Source organism: Acanthopagrus latus, chromosome 20, assembly GCF_904848185.1.
Source record: "Acanthopagrus latus isolate v.2019 chromosome 20, fAcaLat1.1, whole genome shotgun sequence".
NCBI lineage: Eukaryota > Metazoa > Chordata > Actinopteri > Spariformes > Sparidae > Acanthopagrus > Acanthopagrus latus.
In genome coordinates, this window is record NC_051058.1 from 19,711,475 (window position 1) to 19,738,389 (window position 26,915).

The following is a 26,915-nucleotide window of genomic DNA, read 5'->3' on the forward strand; positions in this document are numbered from 1 at the left end:
CCCAGGAGAGTTTTTTATGGCTCTGCGCAAATTCCCACTCTGCTTATTCTTTCAGCGATTCACAAAAAAAGCGTTCGTTTTGTTGTTAAAGATAGCCAAGAGGCAATCATGTCACTTCGGTGATCCTGTAACTAATTAAAACGAAGTGCCATTCAGCTCACATTTTCTAGATTAATGTGACACGACGCGACCTCAGGGGGAGCGTCGAAGTTTGGCGGCGTCTGTGTTTTTCCAACCGTTTGCTGCGTAATAATGCAACATTCATCACAAAACATTATTTTTCGAGTTTGTAATACCTCCAGCTTAGTTAAGACAATGCGTGTGGGGCCTTTTGGTTTTTGTGGCAGGCTCTAGTAGATGCACAGCCATGAGTACGCGTGCAGGAAGAGAAAGGTGTTGCTACTTTTTAGCACTCGTATGTTGTAATCTGCAACATGTCAGCGTTGTTTTTTACTTTTCAGTGAGAAGACTGAAAGAACAAATCACAACCAGGTTCCATGCCTTCAGAATGGCAACAGCAAAAATTCAAAGAACTACAGTAATGTAAAATAAAATAATGTTTTTTTTGTACCAGCATCTAAAATAAGGGTAAAATAGGGTCTCATTTTTAAATATGTTGTCATTTTAAGCAAGTATCTCAGTTGCAGTGTTGTATCCAAAAAGTCATGCCTAAATTAAAAGTTAAGATATTCTAATAAAATATAAGGTAAAAGTGATTTCCCCCCTTTAAAAACAGTAGTTTTACTCAACCAGAGTAATAATTTAACACAGTATCTTTACTTTTATACAAGTATGACTTTTTACAACACTACATGGGCTCAGGAACTGTCAGTAAACACAGCTCATTCGCAAATGATTACATTCTGTTTTTATTAACATTTTAGTTCAGTGTCTGTACTTTTTTACAATCGGGGTTGTCTGATTTTTATTCCACGTGGTTCTGTAGATGCTAACCTGGACTGGCCTGCTCCTGCGAGGCTTTCCTCAGGATCTCCGTCTGCTTGGAGCTCAGCGCTTGCAGGCGTCCCAACTCCTCCGTTAACTCCGTGTAGGCCAGAGCCAGATTCACCCTGGAGGGAGGAGAGGAAATGATGCGACTATCATAATTATTATCAACACAGAATACTACAGCGGTGATGGTATGCTAATGTCTTACAACTTATTATACAAACACAGTAATCACTTTTTAATGACCCGAGTTAATCAAAGGCTTTTCTTTAATATTGCAAGATGCATGAAGTGCATCACAAATCCACACGGATCTCCGTCTCTTCCTCAAACTGAACGAGCTCTGACGCTGCCTCGCAAATCAGGCCGGCTAATTGAGAGGCTTACAGGGTTTCATATTTTTAGAGTGTAAGTCACAGCGCGTAATTGAGGTGCATAAAATCACTCCATTTCACGCAAGATGTGTCATGACTCTCTCAGGGGCCGCACTGACGGAGCAACTCTATTTCCAGAGCCGTAAACAAGGACGCCGCGTGCTGCCGTGCTCTTATCCATGGCAACGAGCTGACTTTGTCTCGACCCGTTAGCTCGAAACCGATCCGAATCCCACAGCATAGATTACTGAGAGGCGAGCAGCAAAGGTATGAGGAATAATCTCTGCAAGTGTGTTTGCATCTCTGAGCGTCGACAATAGCACAGATGGATAAAGAGTGATGTGGTTAAAAGATAGCTTGAGATAGTGTAGGTTGCTTTAAGATTTACTTAAATCTGATAACAGGCGGCTTATCTCAAATGTCTAACCAATTTTTTATAAACTCCTCAGTCTTGACCTGAAATGTACTCATTCCACCACCGTCGGTGGTAGATTAGACTGTTCACAAGAAGATGGGCGAGACGCGAAACCATGACATCTGACTTGAAATCTGTCGAGATAATCACTTCATCCTGCCAGCGTGAGTAATTTCTCGCATCACGACGAGCCAGTTTGGATTAGCGACAATAAATGAGCGAACTTGAACTTGCACCAACTCAAACCCACCTTTTAAATCCAAGCTGCACTCTTACCTCTGACCTGAACCCTGAAAACTCTGTGTGAACCTTAAATACTCAGAATAAAACTGTTCCTTGAAAGTCAGGTGAAGTCTCACAGTCCACATAACGTTTCTGGAGCTTCACAGAAAAACAACGTTGCATCATTCTCCTGAATAACTAAACGGAAGGAAGACAGGAACTTTTTTTTTTTTTTAATATGGCTAGATAAGGCCCGTCCTGGGTGATCAGTCTGTGGAAGCTCCAGGGTCACACAATGATTTAAAAAGACACTATGTGTACAATTTCTGAGGCAGAAATCTTCAAAGTGTGCTGTAACGCCATTGGTGGCGGGGCTGCAGTGAAGAGTTCGGCCTAAAGAAATGAGATTTGAAGCTCCAGAAACTTTGATACGTTACAGTAAAGCACTTTAAATTGCGTGTGTGAAATCTGTGAAATACAAATGAACCAGCGTTGCTTTTAAAGGGGCAACATGCCCTAAAATGTAGCTCCAAAAATATAGAAGGCAGTCCATTCTGGGAGTAAACCCTAGCTGTTGCTCACTATACTGTTAGCTAGTTAGCTGGGTTAGCAGTGCAGCTACTCTAGCAGCCAATTAGCTGACAGGAGCAGGCCTGGACTGTGATCAGGGAGTCACCACGATCGACTGGGCTCAACACCAGACTGGGGCCGAACAAAAGAAAAGCTTGAATGTCCTCTTGTTGGTACAAAGTGGATTTTTGCGAGACAGGACGGGGCAGGGCCAACTAGCAGACTTCTCTGAAACACAACACACAGACGTCCTTGACACCGAATCTCAAAATTGTTTCAGGTGCATGAATGTTGATGACTGGAAACATGAGATGAGAACAGAGCATTTCTTGCACCCAAGTACCAGATTCCTGCCCGACCAGATCTGATAAGGCACTTCGACATTATGTTGATCAGAATGTGACTCAGCTCCTTCCCTCCATAGAGATGGCGACAGATAAACAAATGGCAAACAAGAAGTGTGCATAACCTTTGGGAACTCGGCTGCATGAGTAGGAATAGATATGAACTTCCACTGCCGGCACCGCAAAAAAAAAACCAAAAGAAAACACTTACATATCGTGCCTACACAGCAGATAAAACACACCGTCTGATTAAAAATATGTGCCCCAGCACTCCCGCGCACTTCTGAGTCTTCCCACTTCTGTGTGTAAACCTGCAGCTCGGGTATGTATTAGATGAACGCTGCATATTTCGTTGTCCTAATTACAGCAGATTTTTATTTATTTATTTATTTATTACTCAGATTACCTCTGAGCTACAATCTTAATCCTGCACCTGTTTACATTTTTACAAATTTGAAAAACATGCTGTGTTGCTTCCTGACTCAATTTTAGAATACGCCGCTACATTTGTCACCCCAAAATAGAGTTAGATAAAGGACACAGACACAGCTGCAGCGATCAATCGACGATTAGCGATCAGTTATTTTGGTAATAAGCATCTTAAATATGAATATTTTCTGGTTTCTGGACAGCAGGCGGTGGGTTGTGAATGAAACGAGACATTCGAGGATGTCATGTTGGGTTTTTGTCACCACTGTCTGATGTTTTTAATAAACTGAATCAGAGGATCAATTGACAATTAAAATAATTGTAAGCTGCAGCAGCCAGGGACCCAATTTCAAGGAAGTCCATAATTTCCAAAAAAATTACTGAAAATAAGTCAGAACTTCCACTGCTTGGCTTGGTTTTGCAGCTGGCCCACCTAGTTTTCCACCCCTTGTGCTATGACTCACTCAGAGTGGGGTATCAAGCCCACTTGCATCCCCCCCAGCCTGCAACGAACAACATCCATCTTTGTGGTGTACGAGTTGGAGGAACTGGTACTCGCCCCGAATGATTCAGGGTCATCTGTGGTGACAAAAATGCACAAAAACTGTCTGGCGGTATAAACTTCCTGCAAACATTTAGACCCAGTTGGTGCATCGGTTGGAAAATAACAATCATAAGGTTACTTACTGGCATGGTGGGTGGAGCGTGCAGCGTATTGTTGATATCGCCAGAGCGCCCATTATATGTATTCCCTCTCCTCACTACACTCAGTTCTGGCTCTTTCTTTCTTAATTTCTCGACTGCTTAGATTCATGCACCTCTTCCTTTTTCACACATATGCTATCTCACTTTTGAAGCTCTGATAATGTGTCAGGGGCCCGGGTGAGGCTGCAACACCTCTCTCACTCATACTATCATGTAGTGGAAGCAGATGTGTCAACACCTGCACCTGAGTGCCTCTCAATCATCGCCTGTTTTGCGTCTGTGAAACCGGCTCCCTTTGTTTGTTTTTGTCTCTGTGCGTCTAAAAATACTTTGCACATTTGCTTCACTTTGTTTCCTTTTTGCTTCGCTTGTATGTGTGTGACTGCGAGCACATACTGTACAATGTACAGTGGGGGTGCGTAGGAGGGGTGTGATGATGCCGATGCAGCATTGATGAAAGGTTCGTGCCACTGAATCGATCAGGTGCAACAGTACATACAGTGTGTGTGTGTGTGGGTGATGAAGTGAAGAGAGTGTGGGCTGAAATCTGACCTCTGATCTGATCAGACGCTACAGAGAAAAGAGCCGTCGCTGCAGCTGCCTGAGAGATCTGAGCTCCTCTTTGTTGGCCATTTAATGCTCAGTTCCAGTCGCTCACATTCACAACGTGGCCTTGGGAGTGGAGTGTGTGTGTGTGTGTGTGTGTGTGTGTGGGGGTTAACACTCGAACACACGGTGGTCAGCCTGACGTGGCGATAATGAATATTCTTATGAACCCGTCACTGTGCGGCTGGGAAAAAGTAAGACATTCATGGCTCTTTAAAGGATTGAACAAACTCATTTTGGGTCTACGCTGCGTGTCTCCGGCCTTGTGGAGGGACAAAGTGTCAAACGGTCGGGGCTTTTCACACTCTGCTCATACTACGCACATGAAGCACTTTCAGCCGAACACACTCAGAGGTGTCAAACTGCTCTCACAATGAGCCACGCTGCACCACACTGTCACTGTGTTCAGCTCTTTTGTCTGCTCACTGTCAGCGCTCACTGCTTTTTATGTTTATAAATGGTTAACAAAGAAATTTACTACTTGTTATCAGTGAATTAAATAATAAATAAAGTTTAATGCACTATAATTCAACCAATTATTACTTGTGATTTTAAAAAAGTGTTACCAGCTCTTGTTATAACCCAGTCAGAAGAATAAATGTTGGCGATTTGTTTCTACAAAATCATGGATAAGTAAGAACTTTACATGTTCAATATTTGAACTGTTCTCTTGACATAGTGCCGTGTTCATTCTCTGGTTCAGTTTAGGCACAAAACCACTTAGTTGGAGTTAGGAAATCATCTTGTTTCGGCCTAAAATGGCAGATTTGGTGACCTGAACACAGCTGGAGATGCCCCTAGGTCTCGTTAAAAACACCTGAATTAGTCGCCACATGAACGGATGCAGATGGCCCGACATCCCGTCAAAAAAATCTGGTTTTCATTAACAAAAACATGGCTGGAAATGGTGCCGAGGTCCAGGCCTCATCCCCTCTAACTCCACCATCCCTTCACCTGCCGACATGAAAGTCAAGTGATAAACATGTTCAGTGATCCTGATCAGAAAAGAACAGCAGAAATGTCGATATGATTAATGATTATGATTATGATTATGAAACACAAACATGTGAATACGTCTGTGTTCTGCAGAAACGTGACCTGACAACATTTTGTCCGGTTGACTGGGTGGAACGATCGTCCTCTTAAATCCTCCTAAGATGCTCATTAACATTAAAAAGACTATATACGCATGAAGAAGCGCATCATAAACATGTTTATTATCATATTGTCACGCATTTATAAGCACTTATGAGAAATGTATAAAGCTGAGTCCTTACTGCACTGGCCTGGGTTTGATTCCTGCCTCATGCTGTTGTACCAAAGGAGAAAGCAGATGAATATATACTTTAAAAAATTCATTAACCTGGTGGGCCACAATATAAAGTGTTTTTAATCAAATAATATGAAAAGAGGGACTTTTAAAAGCTGCATTTATGGTTTCAAAAGTCTATTTTTTGAATTTCTACCACAAGAGTGTGAATTCCACTCTGACTTCAAATCACCATGTCGTGATTTATTGGAAACAGCTCTCACTTTCTGAAAGCTGAAGAGGCATTAGTCAGTTGCTGTGTGTGCTGAAGTGTGGAGGACGGGGGGAGGTTGTACTGCCAGTGCGGCTTGTGGTCGGTGGAGGGAAGCTCTCTTGCATTCTCATTAGTTACGAGTGAGGCAAACGAAATTCCACAAATGTAGTCACGAAAGATGTGTAACCGGTTGTAGAATCGGCCACAAAATGCTTACATAACTCACAAATCAGACAGAGATGAGAAATGAGGAGTAGAAGTGCTCAATTGAACTAATAAACTCGAGATTACTATGATGTGTTTTGACCTTTTTTTTTTTTTTTTTTGTAAGCAAACTAGTCATGGCTTGAAATCATATCTGTACTACATCATCACAGCCCCGACAAAATAAACGAATAAATATATGAATAAAGGTCAGAGAGGTACAGCATTCCAAAAACAAGAATCTGTTGTGACTCATGGAGGATAAAAATCAGTTTTTATTTAATTCACTTGCTGGTATGAGCAATTTCAGTTTTACCGGAGAAGCTTTAAAAGTACCACAATCAAACCACACCGGCTTAAATAACACCACTTTTCCACAACAGACTCACAAAGCGCTGCTGATTATTAGGCCAAAGGTGGCGGTGATGATAACATGCTCCACAGCACATGTAAAAAAAAAAAAAAACCTTCCACATCAATCTGTGCAGTTTACACTAAATGAGCCCAATTACAAGAAAAGGGGCAGCAGGAAACAAAGAACAGGCATCGTAGGTTTTCTAGTGGGTGTTCGGTGATATTGTTGAGTAAAACCAAAAGGTGACCAAGGTCTGGAAAAAAGCAGTAGGCTTCCACCACACACTCAGTCAAAAACTCTCTTCACTGCAGCGCCGTTTACTTTCAGTTTGTTCCCCATCGAAACACGTCTGGGGTTTCTCTGTGTGGGTGTCAGCTGCCCAACCTGCTGTGTGGTTATGTACTCTTTTTTTTTTTCTCCTTCTTCTTCTTTCTTTTTTTTTCTTTTTTTTTTTTTTATAAAGCCTGTAACACCTTGTAAACAGCCTTGGGGGGGCAACAAATTTGACATGAAGGAGTGGTTTCTTTTCCTCTCAGCGCGAGTTAAACACAGAAACATGAGTGGAAACACAGCAGCTTTGTGCGCACAAGTGCTCTGTTTGAGTAGTTTTGAAAAGTTAAGCTTAAGAGAATGAATGCATGGATAGATCAAACCTTTATGGAGGTGTCCAAAGTACACACAGATATGAGGAAGTGGACAGGAAGGAGTCCTACGCTGTGCTTACACTGCCCCCTACTGCTCAGACGCACCACAAAGCTCCTTCAAAGGGATAATCAGTGGTGTTACAGCTGAACGCACACGCAGTAGAGTATATAGTAAGTGCTGCCCTCGTGCACAAACAATAAGCCTTCATCAGTGCTGCGTTTGAACCCAGTTAGCCAGCGCTGGAGAGCTCGTCTAGTTTCTAATGAGGCCCCCGGAGGTCAGCCCGAGCTCATCAGAGCAGGGGAACAAAGATATAGATGAGCTGCTGGCTTTTTTTTTTTCTTCCATCCATCCTTGTTTTATTTCTTCCCCTCCTTCCCTTCCCTTCCCTTCCCCTTCCACCCAAAGAGATCGGCCTCGGTCACTTACTGCTCGTCCCCCACCTTCTTTATCCACTCCACATCGCACTGCTTGCACGGAGAAGTCATTTCCTGCCGAAGTAGAGCATGAAATTAGATTAGCATGCAGGTGCTGGTGGAATATTGGACAGAATCTTGACAGCGGCAGCGAATCGAGACAACATGTTTGAGGGGAACAACGCCAGGAGAAAAAGGGACTGTGGGTGAAAACAGGTCCTGATTATTGATTATTACTATTCAGGCACTGTATGTGTGTTTTTATATAGTACATGTGTGTATCTATACAACAAGTCAACCAAGAAGCCACAATCTGTAGCAGTATGGCTCCAACAAAAAGAGGAATTATCTTGATTGGATAACTGAGTCTTTGTTCTTTGTTTTAGTGACTAATAAGATGCTGGGATGTGTCATTAAAGTTCAACAAATCAGCAGGACAGGATGAGTTGTTAAAGAGACTGAGAGCGAGATGAAAAGATTGAACCACTCTCATGTCTGTGGGGTAAATATGCACTGCTGGTTGGGAAAAAGTCAAATTATCTCACGGAGTGATCACAGTAGAGATCACTCGGCAGCGCAAACAGCAGCAGCAGCGGAAGAAATCAAACAAATCCTCAAATGTTCGTGTCTGCAGGGTGAATTTAAAAATATAAAATCCACTGATCAACACCTCTGTAGTTAGTTAATTAGTTTAATCCATACAAAATATTTTTTTCTGGGCGGCATTATCCTGCAGAAACCACTTTGAACAATGTGTTTTCTCCTTCATTTACTTTTCATACATTGTTTATAGCTTCTTGCCAACCCTCCAGATTCTCCAAAGAGTCCCATTTTTCATTTCCACCATGCTTGACACAAGATTTTGGCAACAAAATGACTCCCTAAATTTACTAAAACTCAGGAAAATAGTCTGAAATTAATCATTTTCTGGGGGTTTGCTCCCATCTTTGATTTAAGCTATGATAACTGGAGGTTTGCAAGTATTCAGATGTAACTTAATCTGTTCAACTTCGACCATCATCATTGACTTGGCTTTGTAATAAGTGTTAATTAGTAAGTAACAAGGCCCTGGTGGAACATGCGTATGCTCATACTTTCACCGACTGTCACTGATAATGCCACTAATCATATAATTTGCTCCATTAATCATCTTTATTTTCACTGATGGGATATACAACAGGTAATATAAATTTACCTATATCAGGCCATATATTTAGCGTGCTTCACTATCCATATAAACCGTATTATAAGTTTAAAATATAGAACATATTAACCTTAGTAAGGCTTTGTTCTTGCTTAAGATACCTTTTGCTGACAAAACAATAGTTACCTGCTAATAAATGCATAATATTCTAAATAAAGAAATAAATACCTTAGTGAAGGTTTAGCAGTAATAAATCAAGCTCTTGAGACTTAATAAATGTGTCTGTAATGCTGTTATAAATAATTTTAAGACAGCCATAAGTCTTTTATTAATGTTTTCCAGATGTCCTTAAACTGTTTATGCAGTTTTTTTTTTATAAGTGCTTGAAAGTCAAACACTTTCCTGCATCTTTTGAAACAAACTTCCTGAGGATTGAGTTGTTATGACCCCTGAAGTGGGTAATGTCACTGAAAGCCTACTCAGAAATGCATTAAGTTAAGCAAATGAAAATGTATTATATAAATGTAAATATCGGTGTTCTGTTCGGGGATAAATACATCTCTTTCATACTTCTCACAATCAGAGCAGTTCAAGGAACGCATCACAAGAAAAGTGCTGAGGTCAGCTGTTACTCTGACAGTGTTTAAAGTTGATTCGCCCACCCGTGCGGCACGCCGAGCGGACTGAACCCAGCCAACACTGACCCTGTCCCTCTGGCTGTTCTGCAGCATCCTCATCTCCTCCTTCAGTCTCTCACACTCCCCCTTCAGCTCCTCCTCCCGCTGACATGCCCCCTGGGCCTCGTGCCGCGCCCCCTCCAGCTCCGCCTCCAGCCGCTGCAGCTTCAGGTCGGACAGGGCGTCCAGGCTGCGGGAGCTCTGAAGAGTCAAGGCTGGACAGTCGAGCACTGGGAAGAAGAAAAAGAGGGTGAAGACGTGAAACCAAAGACACAAAACAGTGTGTTTTTCATTTGACTTCCATCAACAGCTGTCGTACAATAGATGAGCGTTTAAGAGCAGAAACCATTCTCTTCTTCCAAGGGCAGCATCTCTCAGTGTGTACCTCGGTGATGCGCTCTGTGTGGGCATGTGAGTGATTCAGCCCTGCTCAGTCCTTGAGCCAGAATACACTCTGACAGTATCGTCTTTTATATCTCAGCTCCTCCCGCCTCCTCTACAGTACACTCATGTGCAGTCGCAGGTGCACCCATACTATCCACAGTCTGCTCTGAAAGACGTCTTCTCACCCTCATTCACACAGCTGTTAATCAAGAATACACTCCGAGAATAGTGTGCCTGAAATAGTGGCGCTTGGTGTTTTAATAACGTGGTCATTTTCCATCAAATTTCAATTTGAAGAGACAAATTAAATGCAACATTTTCCAACTTTAATCAGATTTAATGAGATAAAATAACATAGAGAATGCACAGAGTTATACGTCCCCTTCGTCAAGGTATACCATCAGTACAGAGGCATCTGTTGAGGTGGCGGTGATACATTTCTGCCATGTCTCAGCAGCCGCCCACGTCATCGCAAAGGGCAGAGTTTAGCATCTACCGACTCGAGAAGTTTTCAAAGTTTAACGGTCTCTCCTCTACAGCAGTAGTGGCCTGCATATGTTATCGTGGAGGGAGTCTGTTGAGTTGGTGCAGGGTTATAATCCAAAGTCTTTAGTGATTTCAGATTTATTCACACTCGTCTTTCTCTCATAACTCCGGTGAAAGCAGACGAGCGACCCGCCTTGTTTGAATCATCTCTGAAACTTTTCCTCGTACAGGAATTAATTTGCATCGTAATAAGTCGAATCATCTCACAGGTTTTTTCTGTAGCGTTTGCAGACTCATCACAATAGAGATCGCTCGGCGGTGCAGATGGCAGCAACAGGCTGAATAATACTGAGAAATCCTCAAATTTACAGTTGCAGACACGTCGCTCCAAATGTTTTTCCAAACCAGAATGATTGGATTTCGATCACCAGCACACTCATAGTTTGGAGGTCTCTCTATCTGCGACTGTGACCGCCGGGGGAGTTGGAACAAAATGTCCATGCTGGCTCTCTCCAACAGGCCGAGGATGAACCTGACCTCAATTAAAATGCTTTCCGGACAGATTGTTGGATCTGATGAAAGATTGACGAAGATGAGCAGTGAATTACAGATATAACGAGTGTCCCTTCCAATCTGTATCATAAATTGGTATTGTAAATATTCGTTTATAGATTTATGTACAGATATGTAGCAGATTTTAATACTATGCTTGGCAAAGTCTTTCACCATCATCATCAAACCTTCCTGAAATACTATTATTAGTGCTAAAATATAGTTTACTGCAGCTTTATTGGATTAAAATCAAATACACTCAAAACACCATGAACAAAAGCAGGTGTGTGTGTGTGTGTGTGTGTCTATATCAATTTTTAGACCGTTGACTGGAAATTACTTTAAATGACCAAGATTTTCCTCTTTTATTCTATTCACCAGCACATAATTACGTAAACGTTCTGATTTCTTTTTGAGGATTTTGATATTCGTTAAAGTGGCCCGTCAATCATTTCGTATTCAGTATTGTGCTCTGTAAGCGCTCCTTGCTGGGTGCTAATAGTTAAAAAAAGGAAGTATGTGAGAACATAATGGCAGTGTTGCCAGACTACGTTAGATACAGTTATGTGGGTAAAAATAGTTTTAGGTGGGTTGTGATAATTTGGGCTGAGTTTTGAACCATTTGGGCAGTTTCCATTTACAAAAAGCGTCGGCTGGATTCCAATAAATCAGCCTCTCTTCTCCTCTGATGAGTGAGGTTGAGGAGGATCAGCAGTATGATTCAACTATAATTCTGCAGAAGCTTGCTGATGGTTAAACTACATTCATGTTTGCACACAAGGGGTGATTGATACTGTAAGTTAATGGCCAAATTCAGAAAAATCTTACATATGTATTTTACAACAAAGCCCCCTTTCATATATTTATACACTTATTCCAGTGATTTTGGAGCATACAGATTTGGTCTTTGGTGCACAACAGCAAAAAAATGTCATCATCACTGTCAAAATGGCGACCGCTGAGCTCCCAGGGGAGAGGCAGCAGTCTGAGGGTGCCAAATCAGGTAAATAAGGTTGGCGTTCAAATCCTCTTTCCTTCCAATCACCCAAAACACCAAAGAAGTTATTAACTTCAAACTTTATCTATAATAACTTTAGGAGATGAAGTGCATGTGCACGGAACAATCGTTTTACAAGTCATCTCCTGTCTTTGAACATGAACTCATCTTGCTGTGGTGTAAGTAGGGACATTACTTATTTGTTTTAAATACTGAAAATTCAAATAATTTATGGCCATAAAGGGAAAGGAATTATTTTTTACTTTTTATTCAACATTTCTTCACTGATCAAATTCAAAGCTGATTCTGCACTTGTACGCCGAGAACATCACTGGTACCATCTACTGAGCATTAGTTAGACTGGTGAAGTGAGCTGTCTGCACAGAGGCCAGAAAATAATAAAAGAGGGCACCCAACCCAACCACAGTCTGTTCATCCTGCTGCCATCTGACAAAAGATACAGAGGTATCCGCTGTCGTACCACCAGATGACAGCAGCTTCACTCCCGAGGCTGTGATACTCCTGAACTCTTCCTCAACACTCCTTTATCAAAAATAGATGTAGCAGGACTCAAGGACTTCATTCATTATTAACATTCAATGTAACATTAATGTGATGTTATCCAAAAAGAAACATATAATTACACTGATAATAAAGTTAATTGTCATTTAAGCCAGCTGCTGTTAGAAAAGCAAGTTACTGCCGGAGAGGCGAAACAAATGAGGAGTTTTGTTCTTTGTTCCTGCTGCTGAAAAGTTTCTCCCTCGGGATATATCCAAATAAAAGTGCTGATAAGGACAGAAGTGTTGTGCTGTGTTCAAGGTGCCCTCTGAAAACAACAGCAATTATAGTAATAGAAATCTTTAGCGCCATTGTTGCCATCGCACCTCACAGCCTGTGATACAGGTAGAAAGTTATAAAGAGAGTTGATGGTCACTCACTGTGAGCGTCGGGGCCGGCGTGCAGCTGCAGGTACTGCATGTCTTTGCTGTGCAGCTGCATGTTGAGTTTCTGCAGCGAGTTGTCCCTCTGCCTCAGCGCTGACTCCAGGCCCAGGATCCGCTCCACGTGCTTCTCCACCAGGCTCGTCTGGAATCACACACATGTTCAACACTTCGTTTAAAACCAGCAAATACATTATAGCATATACACAGTATTCTCTCTGGCCACACAACCAGGTTTTGCTTCTTTTTAAATTGCTAAAATCTGGTTTGTGTACATTTCCAAGGCTGCTAAATGTCAGTGTGATTAATCGACATTCATATCCTTGGAATGACATTATAGTTTTGATATCTGCACCAGGGACTGATATTAACTTTATCAGCTTATCCAAAGGTTTGATTGATTTGAGTTGACAAATCCAGCCTTCCTCACCAAAAAAGAGTGTCTGTTATTGTCGTCTGTGCAAGCAGCTTATTACAACCAATATTTAAGTTTATTATTTGGCAGTGACCCTTAGGAGCAGAGGAGGAAGTCATGTGCTTCCCTTGAGGCCCACACTGCCATCATAAAAGGGACTGTAAATCTTTTGACAGCACACCTCAAACTGCACATAAGGCCTATTTTGACTCTTTCTATTAGGAATTTTTGATTCATGGAGGTTTTATATTCGTAAGACTTTACTCAAAATGAGATAAGCGATTTAAAAAAATCTGCGGGTGGAGCACGCCCAGGTCTTTCACCTACAAGAACGCTCTTCTTCTTGTCTGCTTTAAACCCCGAAAAAGATTATCTTTTGTTTCGCAACAAAAATGCAACCATTTCACAGCCTTAACTGTCAACTATCAAATGAAATGCCAGCTCTTTTTGATAATTCTCTGATTTGAGCTTCTTTAATGTGAACATTTCCTGGTTTCTCTACTAGTCGCTGACAGAAAACTGAGTATCTTTGGGTTGTGGACGAAACAAAACATTTAAGGATGTCATCTTGGGCTTTAGGAAACACTGATTGATGCGTTTCACCATTTACTGACTATTGATAGACCAAACACCTAATCACTAAATCAAGAAAACAGATTGATCAACCATGAAAATAATCATTTTGTCGTGGCACTAGATGGTTGGGTCTTGGTGGGTATTAGCTCTCCTGAAAATAGTTTTCATTTCACTTCTCGTTGACCTTGTACAAACTATTCATGAAAAAGTCTGAACATTATGTAGATTAGGGAGCGAGTGCGCTGCTGGAAGGTTAAAGGTCAATGAGGCTCAGTAGGTAGTGGGAGGCGCAGCTCCAGGTGACATTGACACTGTGTCAGTCATTGGCAGGTGGCACTTCCAACATCTTGGCACACCTCATGCTTTAATCACTCCCAACACACAAAACTGCTGATGCTGCTCGGCAAAGAGCCGCTCAATGGACTCCACTCTCATGTGAGATGGTTTATTATCACAGAGGGGATCTGAGAGAGACCAGCCAGCCAATCTGTTCAGTTGGAAGCCTCTACCTGGTCTGGATCGACTTTGATTTGTTACAGAAATGTGTTAAAAAAAATTCACAGTTGCACACAAATGTTATTAACAAAAGGAGCTGGAGGATGAAGCTAAAAACTAATCCTAGTATTACTTTTTATATAACAAGGAGTTGCAGTTTCTTTGAAAGACAATTACATTAATTTGCTAAATGAAAACCTTTGTTCGCTTCTACTAAAGAAAAATCAAGTGTATGTGCCGTGTCAAGGGAGAGATTTCACTGAATGACTCTGAGAGGACTCTTCTCTCTGAAGGACTGTTGACTCACTATAAGAAGTAATGAAAAAGTTCACTCAAGAGGCAATTACTTTGAAATAAGCAGTGTAGTGTAGTGGAAGTGCACAGTCAAAGTGATCCAGTGCATTCTGTGAAATCACTCAAAATGTCTTCTCTTCTCTGTTGTGCTGTCAGAGTCGCCAAATGTGAAAGCAGACAGCAGAGAAAAAGGATTTACATGAGTAGAGATAAATTCTTTATGATATAAAATGTTACAGGGAGAAAGTTGAGATGTTACTGATTTAGTTTTGAAATTTGAAACAGAAATATAGCAACACATCCTCACACATAAACGACTGAAAAGGCTGATTGCCAGAAACTCAATAACTAGTTTATCTGAAGTTATGAAATGGTTGCAGTTTTAAGCACATGGAAAACATGAGATGGTCACAGCTTGGTTATGTTTAGGTAATGAAATGAACTGGTTAGGTTTAGGAGAAGATCCTGGTTTGTTTCAAAATAAGTATGTTTGTTACGTTACCTAAGTTATGTAAGTGCATTATGTTACTTAAGTGAACTCATGCTGTCAACATTTCCAAACTCTGAGACATGATTTTCCTGTGTGTGTTTGGACTTTTTTGATCTTCATGTCAGCTGAGTTCCTCCTTTGCTCCTGTCATAATTACTACAAACACTAGAGGTCCCCACCTAACAAGAAACGTAAATATAGGTAGTAACATTTTATATTTTTAAGGAGGCTGCCCACTGCAAGGCATGAAGACTTTATCAGTATTATATATTGTTATCAGGCTCGTATTGAGATACAGATTGTATGCAAAGTTGTACAGGAAAACACTCATATACATTTAAGACCATGAGCATTATGAAGAGATCTCCATCGACTTTAGACATCACACTTAGCTTACTTGTATTGAGGGCGACGTCTCAGCCTGTGAGAACTGTTCTAGGCTCTCTGAGCGTCTAGAGGTTACTTTGTAGAGTCTGAGAAAAATAATCTTTTCTTTTAACAGAAAGCTGTGCTGACTACAGAAGAGCGGAGTTTTAAAAGAACGGATGTCTAATTAAAGATTCTATTGGTGTCATTTTGGGAAATGTGAGATCCGACATTTTTCCCAGGACAGATGTGAACCAGAGTGTAAGTTCACGACCGGCGCTCTCCGAACTTTGAAGAGTAGGTTCACATTTCTTCTGTCCCCAAACTGTCTACACTCCTTAAAGAGAGATTGCTTCTCGGATCAAAGTTAGGTAACACTTAACACTTTCACAAATGTCATGGTAAGCCACTGGTAATTACTAAGGAAAATATTTGAAATTGCCTCTCAGTTGCCACAACATGGCCCCAACCTACTCTAATTTAATAATACTACTTTCCAACAAGAAGCTGATGAATAGCTGGTAATTTTTTCAGGAATCTTCCAACTATTATCTAGCTTACTTCCCCTCAGCAGGCCTATCAATTAAAGTGAGTTACTGCAGTTTGATTTCCAACTAAATTCTGGCTAATTCGGCAAACAATTTACGAGGATTGTTGTTTTTTCCCCGACACTTGGACTGAAAAAATATTCAAAGAGTGAATCCAAACAGCTGGAGAAAAAAAAAGGAGGATCAATTACACTAACTAAGAGTGCTTTCAATGTAAACGCGGGCATGTTAATATTTTACATTTTACATGTTACATATTCACGCAGCTCAGCAGAGCATGTAAGGAATCATTAATAAGCCATGTGGTTCACGTGTAAAGCTACTGTTAACTGTTAAAATGAGAAATGCTCGGTGCGATGAACCGAATGATGTCTCTGACCATCTTGTCGAGATCCCTCTGGAGGTTGCTCTTCTCCATGTGGATCTTCTCGTAGGCCTGGATCACGTCCTCCAGCTGCTCCTCTCTCTCCTTCCTCTTCTGGAGCTGCAGCGAGAAACAGAGGACAAGAAGATGAAACCAAAGAAGAAGAAGAAGAAGAAGGAGGAGGGGAAAAAAAGGCTTGACATACATTTACTTTTTTCCTCCTTTGTCAAACTTCCTCTCTGCCACAAAAAATAAAAAAAAGGCAGAGAAAAAACCCAAAACTTCCATTGTGAGAGTCATCAAATGTGTCTCTTAAGAAACAGTTACATAACCAACAAATTGAGGACGTTGAAATCCTGACACCTCAGCATGCACGCAGCGAACTCATCCCGGATCTCGACAAATGGATAAATCATGTTTTCAACAATCTTTTGAAAGAAAAGAAAAATTGTCAGGACGTCTTTCTGGTTTTATTCTCCTCACACTGTGGCATAATAAAGGGGTTGAATGTCACTGGGAGCAATAATCGCATCATTTTTGACACTTCTGAGGGCAGTGACATGCAAATTGAGTGAAACGAGGAGATTTTTTTTTAAAGCAGGCGAGGAGACGGAAGTGAGATTTTTTTTTTTGATGAAGATGTGAGTGGGAGCAGCAGCTGGAAAAGGAGTGAGAGAAACAGAGAGTCGGCGTGGACAAAGAGGTACAGCAACATCACAGCGGTGTGCCGGAGTGACGAGGCCTATTCAGCGTGTCTATGGTAACGTATTCTTGTAGAAACTTGACACCGAGGTGAGGATGGCCTGTCAACAACATCGTGACTGAGGAGAGTGGGATTAATCCAGAGCTAGATTTCTATAAAGGGACTGGGAGAAAATTCAGATGTTCTCATTATCACCTTCTAAATCCGTACGTCAGTCTGGACACTGTTTGTGGGACCGATTTGTTGTTTCATGAAGCCTTTTGAGCTCACAGCCATCTGGTTTTGCTCTAGTATTTTCTGCAGAGGATTTTTAGTTTAGTTTAGTGGAACAATGGTTCTCAGAGTAATGTTTGGATCTTGATAAGAAATCCTGTGTATTTAGGTGGCCGGTGTCTGTGAGTGAGAACAGTTTGATGCAGATCATAAATCTGGTTGAGCGTAAATATAGATAATGGATTGGGCCTGATTGAAATAAAGAGGATCGCTGGGCCTTGTGGTGCTTTATGCTCATGCCAACTAAAGCAAATAATGAAATAGAGGGAAGAGTCAGTGCTGGTGGCCCCTGAACCAAAGATCTGCTGCTGGGCCTCTTAAAGCCCCTCGTTTATTCCTCTCTGTAGGCGATTTGTACTCCTTATTTTCTTATTTTTTCTGGATGTAGTTGTGTAATTTAAGAATCCACAAAATACAAGCACAGAACTCAGATAATGAAGGTCTTGTAAACAGATTTGGACACAGTCCTGCTCTGCAAAACATGCCCTCGAGGTCATAAAGACATAAAGACCCTCGTGTCAGTCAACAGAATGTACACGCAACATTTGTTCAGATGGAAGCCCCGGCCGTCACGTGTCCGACGATATGTGAGGAGAAGCTTTGCAGAAACCATTTTTCCTTCATTTTTTGACCTTTTGAATTCCTCTAATTCTCCTCCTCAGGACAAGAAATACATGTGTCACCTTTCTCCACCTCTCCTTGATAAGTGCAAGCCATCTCTTCACCAACAAGAAGAGGAGGATATGGTTTTTGCGTGTGTGGTCCAGGTCCTGACAGAGCATGCTCAGCGAGCCGTGGCACATTTCATCACCGTGACTGCCCGGTGTCAGAGCTGTGTGACCTTGTGCGTCCCGTTAATCATTTCTGCTGCTCCCATAAACCATTTCCTTCCCCTTTTCTTGCTCTCTGGCTCTTCATGCCGCCTGCCTCCCCATTGCCCGCCATTTCTCATTTTCTATTTCCCCATGCTCTCGTTCACAGAGTCATAGAGCTACATTCAAGAAGAAGAAGAGTAATAAAACTGATGGCCGTGCACACATCTGATGTATGTCGTCCCAACAGGCACGGCGGGATGTGTCGGGGAGAGACTCTTATTTTTTTTCCCTTCTCAAGGCGTACACATTCAGCAGAAATCTCGGCCAGGTTTGGTCCCAATTATAGCGCGTCTCCAAAGTAGAGCACCGGCGTGAAAATCCCATGTCACAGCGCTGCTTGGATGGTTTTCTTAAAAACACCCGATCTCGGTAATTTCTGCTTGGGCAGCAGCTTTATAGCTTAATTAGTTCTGGACGTCTTTCAGCGTATGTCCACCAGGGTTGGCCTCAATTCGCTCTTAATTCAATTAGTTCACACGCAGGGAGGGATTTCGGCAGAATTCAAACACATTGGTGCGATAAGGTTTTTATTATTTCCACTAAAACAAAGGGGATTCTTCCTCCTCTTCCCTCGTCTTACCTCGTGGGTCAGGACGTTGACTCTCTGCTGCAGGTTGCCATTTTCCGAGTGCAGCAGCGCCGTCTCTTTGCTCTCGAAGGAGCAGTAGGAGTTGTTGTCCCCGAACTCGCTGATCATCGGGAACTGCGGGAGAAGAAGAAGAAGAAGAAGAAGAAGAAGAAGTAAACAACGTTACAGAGATTTATCAGACGTGCACTAACAAGGACGTGGTTAGGAGGGAGCGGCGGAGAACAAGACGGTAAAACAATACAATGAATGAACCCTTTTTTCTTATTTATTATGTTGTTTTGTTAGTTTTCTTTCTCCTGCTGTTTTCTGCACTTTTTTTTTTTCCACATGATTTCACACTGGGATCATTAAAGATTCATCCTGCATCGACTGCAACGTCTGTTTGGCCCAGATATCACTTTTAACTAAAGTCATGTTTTGGGGGATGTTTTTTCTCTCGTGAACTAGATTTTTTTTTATTTTTCGGTTCTCAGTGAATTGGCACAGAAAGTTGGTTCCTATCGTACTTTTATAATTTCATCCCACAATCTGGGGCGGGTCTTTCACTCAGCTGCTGTCTTTTCTGTCCATCTACTGGTAACTTCATTTGTCCATCCGTCCATGTTTCTGACAAAACGATGCCAAATAATAACACAACAATAACATTCTGAGACTTTAGACGCATCAGAAAAAGGATCCTCATCTTCCCCTCGTCCTGTACACTTAGAGGATATGGAGGGCAACATTCTGTGTTTTTGTTGTTGTCAACAAATCCCATGAAAAGACCAAAAAACCAACAACGTGGTAGTGTAGTCTAGTGAGGAAACACATCTTCAAAAACATCAATCTCTCCATCAAGACCCAGCAGTCTGCTTTAAATCAATCAAGCCTAATCCAGAATCAAAGAAAATATATTCAAATCAGCTGGAGCCGGATGTTTATTTGGATCCTCATCAAATTGTGATCACTCGCAGACGGATGCCACCTAAATACCAACAGATTTGTTTCATCAATCAGATCAGATCCAGGCTAGAGTCCCTGAGAAATGAACAGAAATGGGGAAAAACATCCTATTTTGCAATGTTAAAGAAAATTAGAAAAAAATGCCTTTCATGTTAATGTGTAGTTTAATCAAAAAAAGAAAAACAGAAAAAGTAGTTAAAACATCTGGGCACTGTAGATTTTAACAGGAATAAACAAAACTTTTGTTAGGGACTATTTTCAGTTGTGGATTAATACACACAGAGTCAGACAGAACCACATGAAATGTCCACACACATCCTTTAAACACAGCTGTGTGCGCGTCTGATTGTGTTTCAGACGCGCACTTCAACACCCATTTCTATATCGACTCCAGCACTCATTAGACGTGTCAGCGAGAAAAGAAAAAGTACAAATGATTGTGCTTTTTCCACCGCAGCATCAAACCAGGTGTCATTAAGCGTGACCTGACAGCTGAGGCTAATTATAGCACAGTGCCTGCACATGTACTGTGCCTGAAAATCACACAAAATGCCAATTTTTACATAATGTCGCTCCAGAATTCATATAAAAATGGGGCTTTACAAACTGCTTCACAACTCAGGATCGAATAAAAAGATCAGGAAAGAAATCCAGTGTCCACGTTTGGACTTGGAATACAGTTTTATCTCAACAAAGCTCGCTTTTTGTTGTTCCACCCACCTGCCTCTGTGTCTCCTCACCTGTCTCCTCTCATATCTCATGTCCACCTCATCGTCTTACCTGCACCTATCTCTCGAAACAAAAACTCATTTTTACACTGTATAAATACCAATTTACGTGTGGGGGGGGGAAAAGCTGTACGCATGTTTTCTTTTTTTGCATACAAATCGGGATACAAATTGTGGGATCGAGTCAAGATAAACTACAGTGTGTGTTCACGGTAATGACTCATTAATGTGTTTTTAAAATGTTTTTGGACAACAGCTGAGCTCTGTGGCACCGAGGAAGAAGAAAACAATTCATGGTATTCACCAAACTTTAACTTTCAGAACATGATCGCCTCACTGAGCTTTAAGCCAAGGGTGAAAACATATACATGGTTATGAAACAGAGGAACAGGTGCAACTTTGCTGCAACAGCACTTCATGAAAACATCTCAATTATGCAGAAATAATCGCATTAAATGCAGCTACGATTATGCAGATACGACTGATTATGTAATCATAATTCTGTAGGGTAAGCATTGTGGGCTGTACAGCATGTACCGCTGTTTCACTTTTAAAAAGTAGGCAATTTGTCTAGTTCAAGTGCTACACTGCTGTTTGGTTGCAGGCTCCTGTGATGGAAAACACACACGTTATATAACGCTGTGTGCTTTTAACCCTACATGAACACATTTACATTTAGAGTGCCTTCCATAAGCAGGGAGGGCTTTTTCATTTTCCGTGTGAAGTCGTTGCCACTGATGCAACATCTATTTGAGGAGCAAACAACCCTTTTCCATTTAGCAGAACACCTCTCTCTGCTCAGTTTAACAGTAAATGTTCGCAACATGGCCAAAAAACCCCCCTGAGGGACCCCGAGATTTCTCACACTGCAGAACATCGGGGAAACTGGAGAACTGGCTCGCTCTCACCCCATGTTCAAAGCAGCAGGGAGCACTCCCATCTGCATCATTACAGCAGCCGCACTCAGGCGGCCCGTGTTTAGAGAAAGCCTGCAGCAAAACTTAAAAGTCCTCATAAGAAAAAATACAGAGATTATAGAAAATACTCCGGAAACTGCCGGTTGGGGCGAAGGGTCCCTCCAGAGTCAATATTGTGACGTCCATGTAAAAAGACACATGATGTGTTTACAGATGCACAGGTGTGACAACAGCCAGCATCTGCACCCGCTCTCCCAAAATCAACACCTGTCTCCGAGGGAACGGGTCCCGAACAAACTGCCGGCAAGACAACATCAACGCAGCAGCCTGCGGCCTGCAGCAGCAGCTGCTCGCTGAAAGGACGCAGGATTTCTTCGCTTCCATACCTCAGGAGAGGAAAGTCAAACTGTCTTGTCACCGATTGCCAGTTTTAATCTTTCAGTCAACAAACCAACAAACCCAGTACATTGATAAAAAATAAAAGGTGATGATGATGTTTGTGGACTAAAACATCGAGTGGATCTGACATGGTAAACACTGGACTTCTGTTTATATTTCTGGTCTACAGACCACACAAAGAGCTTTACAGCACTTTGCAACATGAGTTAAGATAAATTATCAAGTGATTTGATTAAATTAAGGCTGATTGGATTAAAAACAACTTGACATGAGATGATGAAAGCAGAGAGATGTTTCACTTCTTTCCCCGTCTTACATGAAGCATTCATCATTCACAACACGGACATGCTATTCATTATTGAGGAAAAGTTGCCTCAAGTCAAATAAAAAATTGGAAAGTGAAATGTTCACGAATGAATAATGGAAGTGATGAAATGTATTTCAGTGATAAATTGCCGATTGATTTCATTATGCTGATGATCAGCTGGGCTGTCTGTCAACTCATCATCCACAACACTTAACTGACGTTCATGATTTACAGCAAGTAATTTTTCTTCCTTTCGTGTAAAATGTCAATCAAAATCCAATGAATTGGTAAGTGTGAAGAGCAAAGCACACGCCGAGGGGCTTTTTCTCCATTAGGTGGCCCAGACGGAGGGAAACATCATCTGGCTACACTGAAAAAGAAAAAAAATCTCAGATCTAAAACTGTATTCTAATGTTTATGTATTTATTTATTCATTGATTTTCAACTGCAAGATTAACATCGATGTGCAGGGAAAATTATTTCATTGGTTTGACCTCAAAGTCTAGTAAAAACGGATCAGAATTAGCTCTCAATATCAATTATCGGAATCAAAAGCAGGCTCAGCGGTCCTCACAGTGGTTTTCTTTTTTTCTCTTCGCCCTCGCCTGGCCTACATCCTGAAGAGTGTTGAAAGAAAAAAAACAACACTTGCTGCGTGTTGGTTTTTTTTTTAGATTGGAAAATCAAATCTGCGTGAACGTTTGCAGATGTTGTTGTGAAGTTTCTCCTCTGCCAACAAAGTGACTCACACTTCAATGTTTTTGTTTTAACTGGGGAATTTTTACATTTAAAAGAAACGTTAACTGTTACATCATATGTAAAAATGACATTAAATCAAACTGAATCTCTAACGCAGCATTCCCATCAGTGTTGGTGTCATGGTCTGTGTCTTTTTCCTCTTTTTCCAGTGTTCAGTTTTCCTTCCTTTTCCCCCTTAGCCAGCATGATTTTCCCTCCACACCTGTCTTGTTTCACTTTAATTAGCCCAGCCCCTGTTAGCTGAGTTCCCTCCACACCTGCACTTCATCTCCCTTCGTCAGCCCTACCCTCAAAAGAGGCTTAAGTTCAGTTTATTCAGGCATGAAAATGAAGGGAGTTTGTTATCTTTTAGTTTGTTTAGCCATGAAAATACATCATCTAATGAAGATCTTTCTCTTCTGATGAAAATGTGTCCCCTGAACTACATAGTGCAATAATTTAATGAGATATGAACTTACCAAACATGCATTTTAGATGAATTAGGCTACATGTTCCCACTTAAACAATAAAGTGTATTTATGCGAGTGCATGATGAAGGGGTGTTTTTCTACCTGAAGTTATGTAACTGGCTCTATTAAAAACATGCAAGCCTCTAATCCTGACCCAGAATCAAAGCTGTCTGGAGCTTCAGTTTGCGAAAAAAAAAGAAAAAAAAAGAAAACCTTCGACATCACAAAAAGATTCAGTTTCTCCACCAACAGTATCCTGGGTAGTCGAGCATAATGCTGCACCAGCTTTGGAAACAGTCTTTCTCAGCATTTCAAGGAGCAGCCTCTTCTTTGATAACTTTTTGTCATTTGGAGCGTTTCGTCGTCTCTTCTCTCAGACAAAAAAAGCTCGTTCTCTGCTCGTGATATGTCTCTCTGCGGCGTCGTTCGCATGCTTGTATACCAGTAAAGTAAAACCAGCGACACAAGCCGAGGGGAAGCGGATACATTACAGCCTCATCGCTGCACAGTATGATTCCTAGAGTAAGTAGAACACCCCGGACTGATGATAATAAGAATATCCAAGAGTGGGTTTTTTTTTATTTTTTATTCTCTTTAATCCGTCTTTGTTCTTAATTTCGGCAATTTATCTCCCCCATGCTCCTTACATCATTATCTCCTTCTTCTGGCTCATTTCTCTTCTCTTTTGTGTCTCGCGCCGCGTCCTTCTGCACATTTAACTCCCTCGTCCCGCTTATTTTTTCCACTTTCCCTCACTTTCTGCCCTCCCACGCTATTCCTTTATGCTCATTCCCCCCCTCCCTGCAAATCCGCCCGCTGGCCCAGCTACTGCTGCGAGGTGGATTTCTGCTTCATATGCTCCCTCATCCAACCGAGAAGCCGTCTGATTCCCACCACCAAGCCAACGGGCCCGGCTGTGCAGAAATGTTCACGGTGAAACTGACTTCGTGCATGAAACTTTAAGCTGATTCTCTGTTGTTTCAGACCCGCAGTTACATCACGTACAGCTTGTTCTGTTTGGATTCGGACATGGTTTTCCAATACCTGAGATCTCGTGACCTCACCGGATGAACCCTATGAACTCTGTGTCCTGCCTCTTGACACGATCCTTGTCCAGATTCAATAACTATTCCCCTGCGGACTTCCAATCGATTTCACCAATACGTCTCATGTATGTAGACGTGATTAATTGAACTGGGTTTAAAACTGAAATAGTATCAATAAAGGGAAGCTACGAAGCTGAAGTTTGTTTACAAAGTGTGTGGTCCAGAGTCCACGACTGGTCAGACGTTAGTTGGGGATTATCTTCAGATTATCAAATATAGTTGAGACAGTTTATCTCTCTGAGTTCAGCATTAAAGTGAATCTATAGGATCAGTTCCTGAGGGATGACCTCACTAATACCTAATCAATCACTGGCCAGCTCAGCTCAGCTCAGCTCAGATTTGCTCATAGAAATATAAACTTATGCCATAGATATCGCCTTGAAACTTCCCCAGCTGATGTGTGGATACAGAAATCTCAGGTAGGACAAAGTTTGACCACATTTTTGTGACAACGAAGGTCAGAGCAGACCAGAGCTGCAGTGACTGGTCCACTCACTGATTAATATGCCACCAGTGTGATAAATGATTCATCGTTTTAGTCATTTTTTAAAAACAAAAAAACGAACATTCACAAGTTCAAACTCTCTCAGATGTGAGGATTTGCTGTTGTTTGGTGTGTTGTTTACGACCGAGTGGAACAGAATGTGATTCGCTGCTCATCCTCTTTGACACATACTCAATAGAAAACAGCACAAAGACAGTCTATCCAGGGTTCTCCCTAATCAACAACACTGATTTGGAGGAATTTGATGTGAGCAAAGCTCAGTCGTCCACGACCATGGATGGAGCGAGGTTCAACACATGATTGTACACAGTTTGTTTGTAAATGATGGCAGTCTGGATTCCAGGGCTTTTGACTGTTTTTGGCTGAATCGTCTGACATTTTACAGACAAGCTTAATTGCCTAATCACGAAAATAAGCAGGAGATTAACCGATTATGAAAATCGTCGCAGCCCTGACACTGTCTCCTCGTCTCCGCCTCTTCCTGCCGCCTCAACAAACCCAACAAAAAGCCTGTTTATGGAAACACAGGTGGAGCTGAGACAGCAGCTTCGCTCCACCTTACCTGGGACATGTCATGTTTGTTGACAGTCTGCCAGTTCTGCCAACAGTAATTTGCATTCTGGGATCCAATACCAATGCAGGGAAAAACTAAAGGGAGCCTCTACTTCAATATCCAGACACAGATTTCATGTTAATAGCAGGTCAGATTCAACGCGAGGTTACGTGTGAAAACCCTTTTTACTGTCCGTCTCGTTGCTTCCAGGCGCTCAATATGATTTTACGTAAACACGAGTTAAAACCCTCCGTAGCCTTCTGCCCAGATTTATTAGAATGATTTCCCTCTTTTGGAGTCATGTTTACTCCCCCGCTGGTCCACGATCAAAGCCCACCAAAGCTCTCCCTCCTTTTATCTTTGTGTACAATCTCGGTGCCTCAATAAAAATGGAAAATGCTAAGGGTGAGTGGAGCGCTCTCTCTCCTCCCTATTTTTTTTTTTAAAACACTTCCAATAAATCAAAAAGCAAACCAGCCTTATCCTCGTCTGCTCCGGAGACCTTCTGCCTGATACCAGCAAGGACGAAAACAACAACAATTAGTTTGCCAAAAGTCTGGCTATTATTTGACTTTGAAGTGAGAAGCCTTCACCTTGATCTCATAGATCTTGAGCTTCCTCTTGATACTGCTGTTCTCTCGCTCAAGGCACGCCAGCCTCGTCTTGATGTCCTGATAGGCGGTGATGAGGGCAAAGTGGGAGGCCGAATAGACGTCATCGGCGGGCAGGGTGGAGGAGTGCCACGCCACGCTGCCGCAGCCATCCTCCTTCAGGCCCCCGGCGTCACCGCCTCCTCCCAGCAGCCCCAGCTCCCCTCCGCCGAACAGAGACTGCATCACTCAGAGCCTCAGCCTGAGGACAGACACAGACAGTTGTTTGCTTATTAATTATTAAAAACAGCAGATTGTTTCCATTCAATTAAATGTACTGACCAAAAAAAAACCAAAACAATTTCTAGCAGCGGTTCAGCAGCACTAAAAACATCAAGCCGGCAGTGACTCGCAACAAACAACAAAAAAAGAACAAAGACGTTGAGAGCAGACAGATTTCTGGCACACATGATGTAAAATATTCAAAAGCAAAGTGGGTACAGAGCGTTACAGGAGGAAGACCGAGGGACACTGAAACTTAAAGATGACTCAGTGCTTTACCGTCTTATTATCACTTCACATGCAGATGTAATTATCTAGTCACCACATCGAGCTGATGTCCTGGTTCTGATCATGTTCAGCAGGAATCTGATTTCATGATTTTGAACGTTTTATTCCGACTGAGGGAGAAACAGATTTTACAAGATGTGACGGACACATGCAGATTCACCC

The 26,915-nt window shown here is 41.8% G+C and overlaps 1 protein-coding gene and 1 long non-coding RNA gene across 4 annotated transcripts in view; both read right to left on the reverse strand.

The window, feature by feature from the left end:
• Positions 1-26,915, reverse strand: part of tbkbp1 (TBK1 binding protein 1) — a 67,929-nt gene that overhangs the window by 9,901 nt on the left and 31,113 nt on the right. For 2 of the 3 annotated variants that reach the window (XM_037082400.1, XM_037082399.1), the window contains 7 exons: positions 26,187-26,445; positions 18,920-19,042; positions 16,504-16,608; positions 12,938-13,085; positions 9,563-9,807; positions 7,770-7,831; positions 955-1,070 (listed from right to left, as the gene is read on the reverse strand). In XM_037082400.1, coding sequence (XP_036938295.1) covers positions 955-1,070; positions 7,770-7,831; positions 9,563-9,807; positions 12,938-13,085; positions 16,504-16,608; positions 18,920-19,042; positions 26,187-26,429 — 1,042 coding nt within the window. In that variant the 5' untranslated portion in view covers positions 26,430-26,445. The remainder of the gene's footprint in view (positions 1-954; positions 1,071-7,769; positions 7,832-9,562; positions 9,808-12,937; positions 13,086-16,503; positions 16,609-18,919; positions 19,043-26,186; positions 26,446-26,915) is intronic. The other variant, XM_037082401.1, reaches the window with a different exon arrangement.
• LOC119010331 lies at positions 22,258-23,146 on the reverse strand. Its single transcript, XR_005071949.1, has 2 exons — positions 22,796-23,146; positions 22,258-22,591 (listed from the first exon to the last, which is right to left on the reverse strand). It is a non-coding gene; the product is annotated as an uncharacterized LOC119010331 (long non-coding RNA).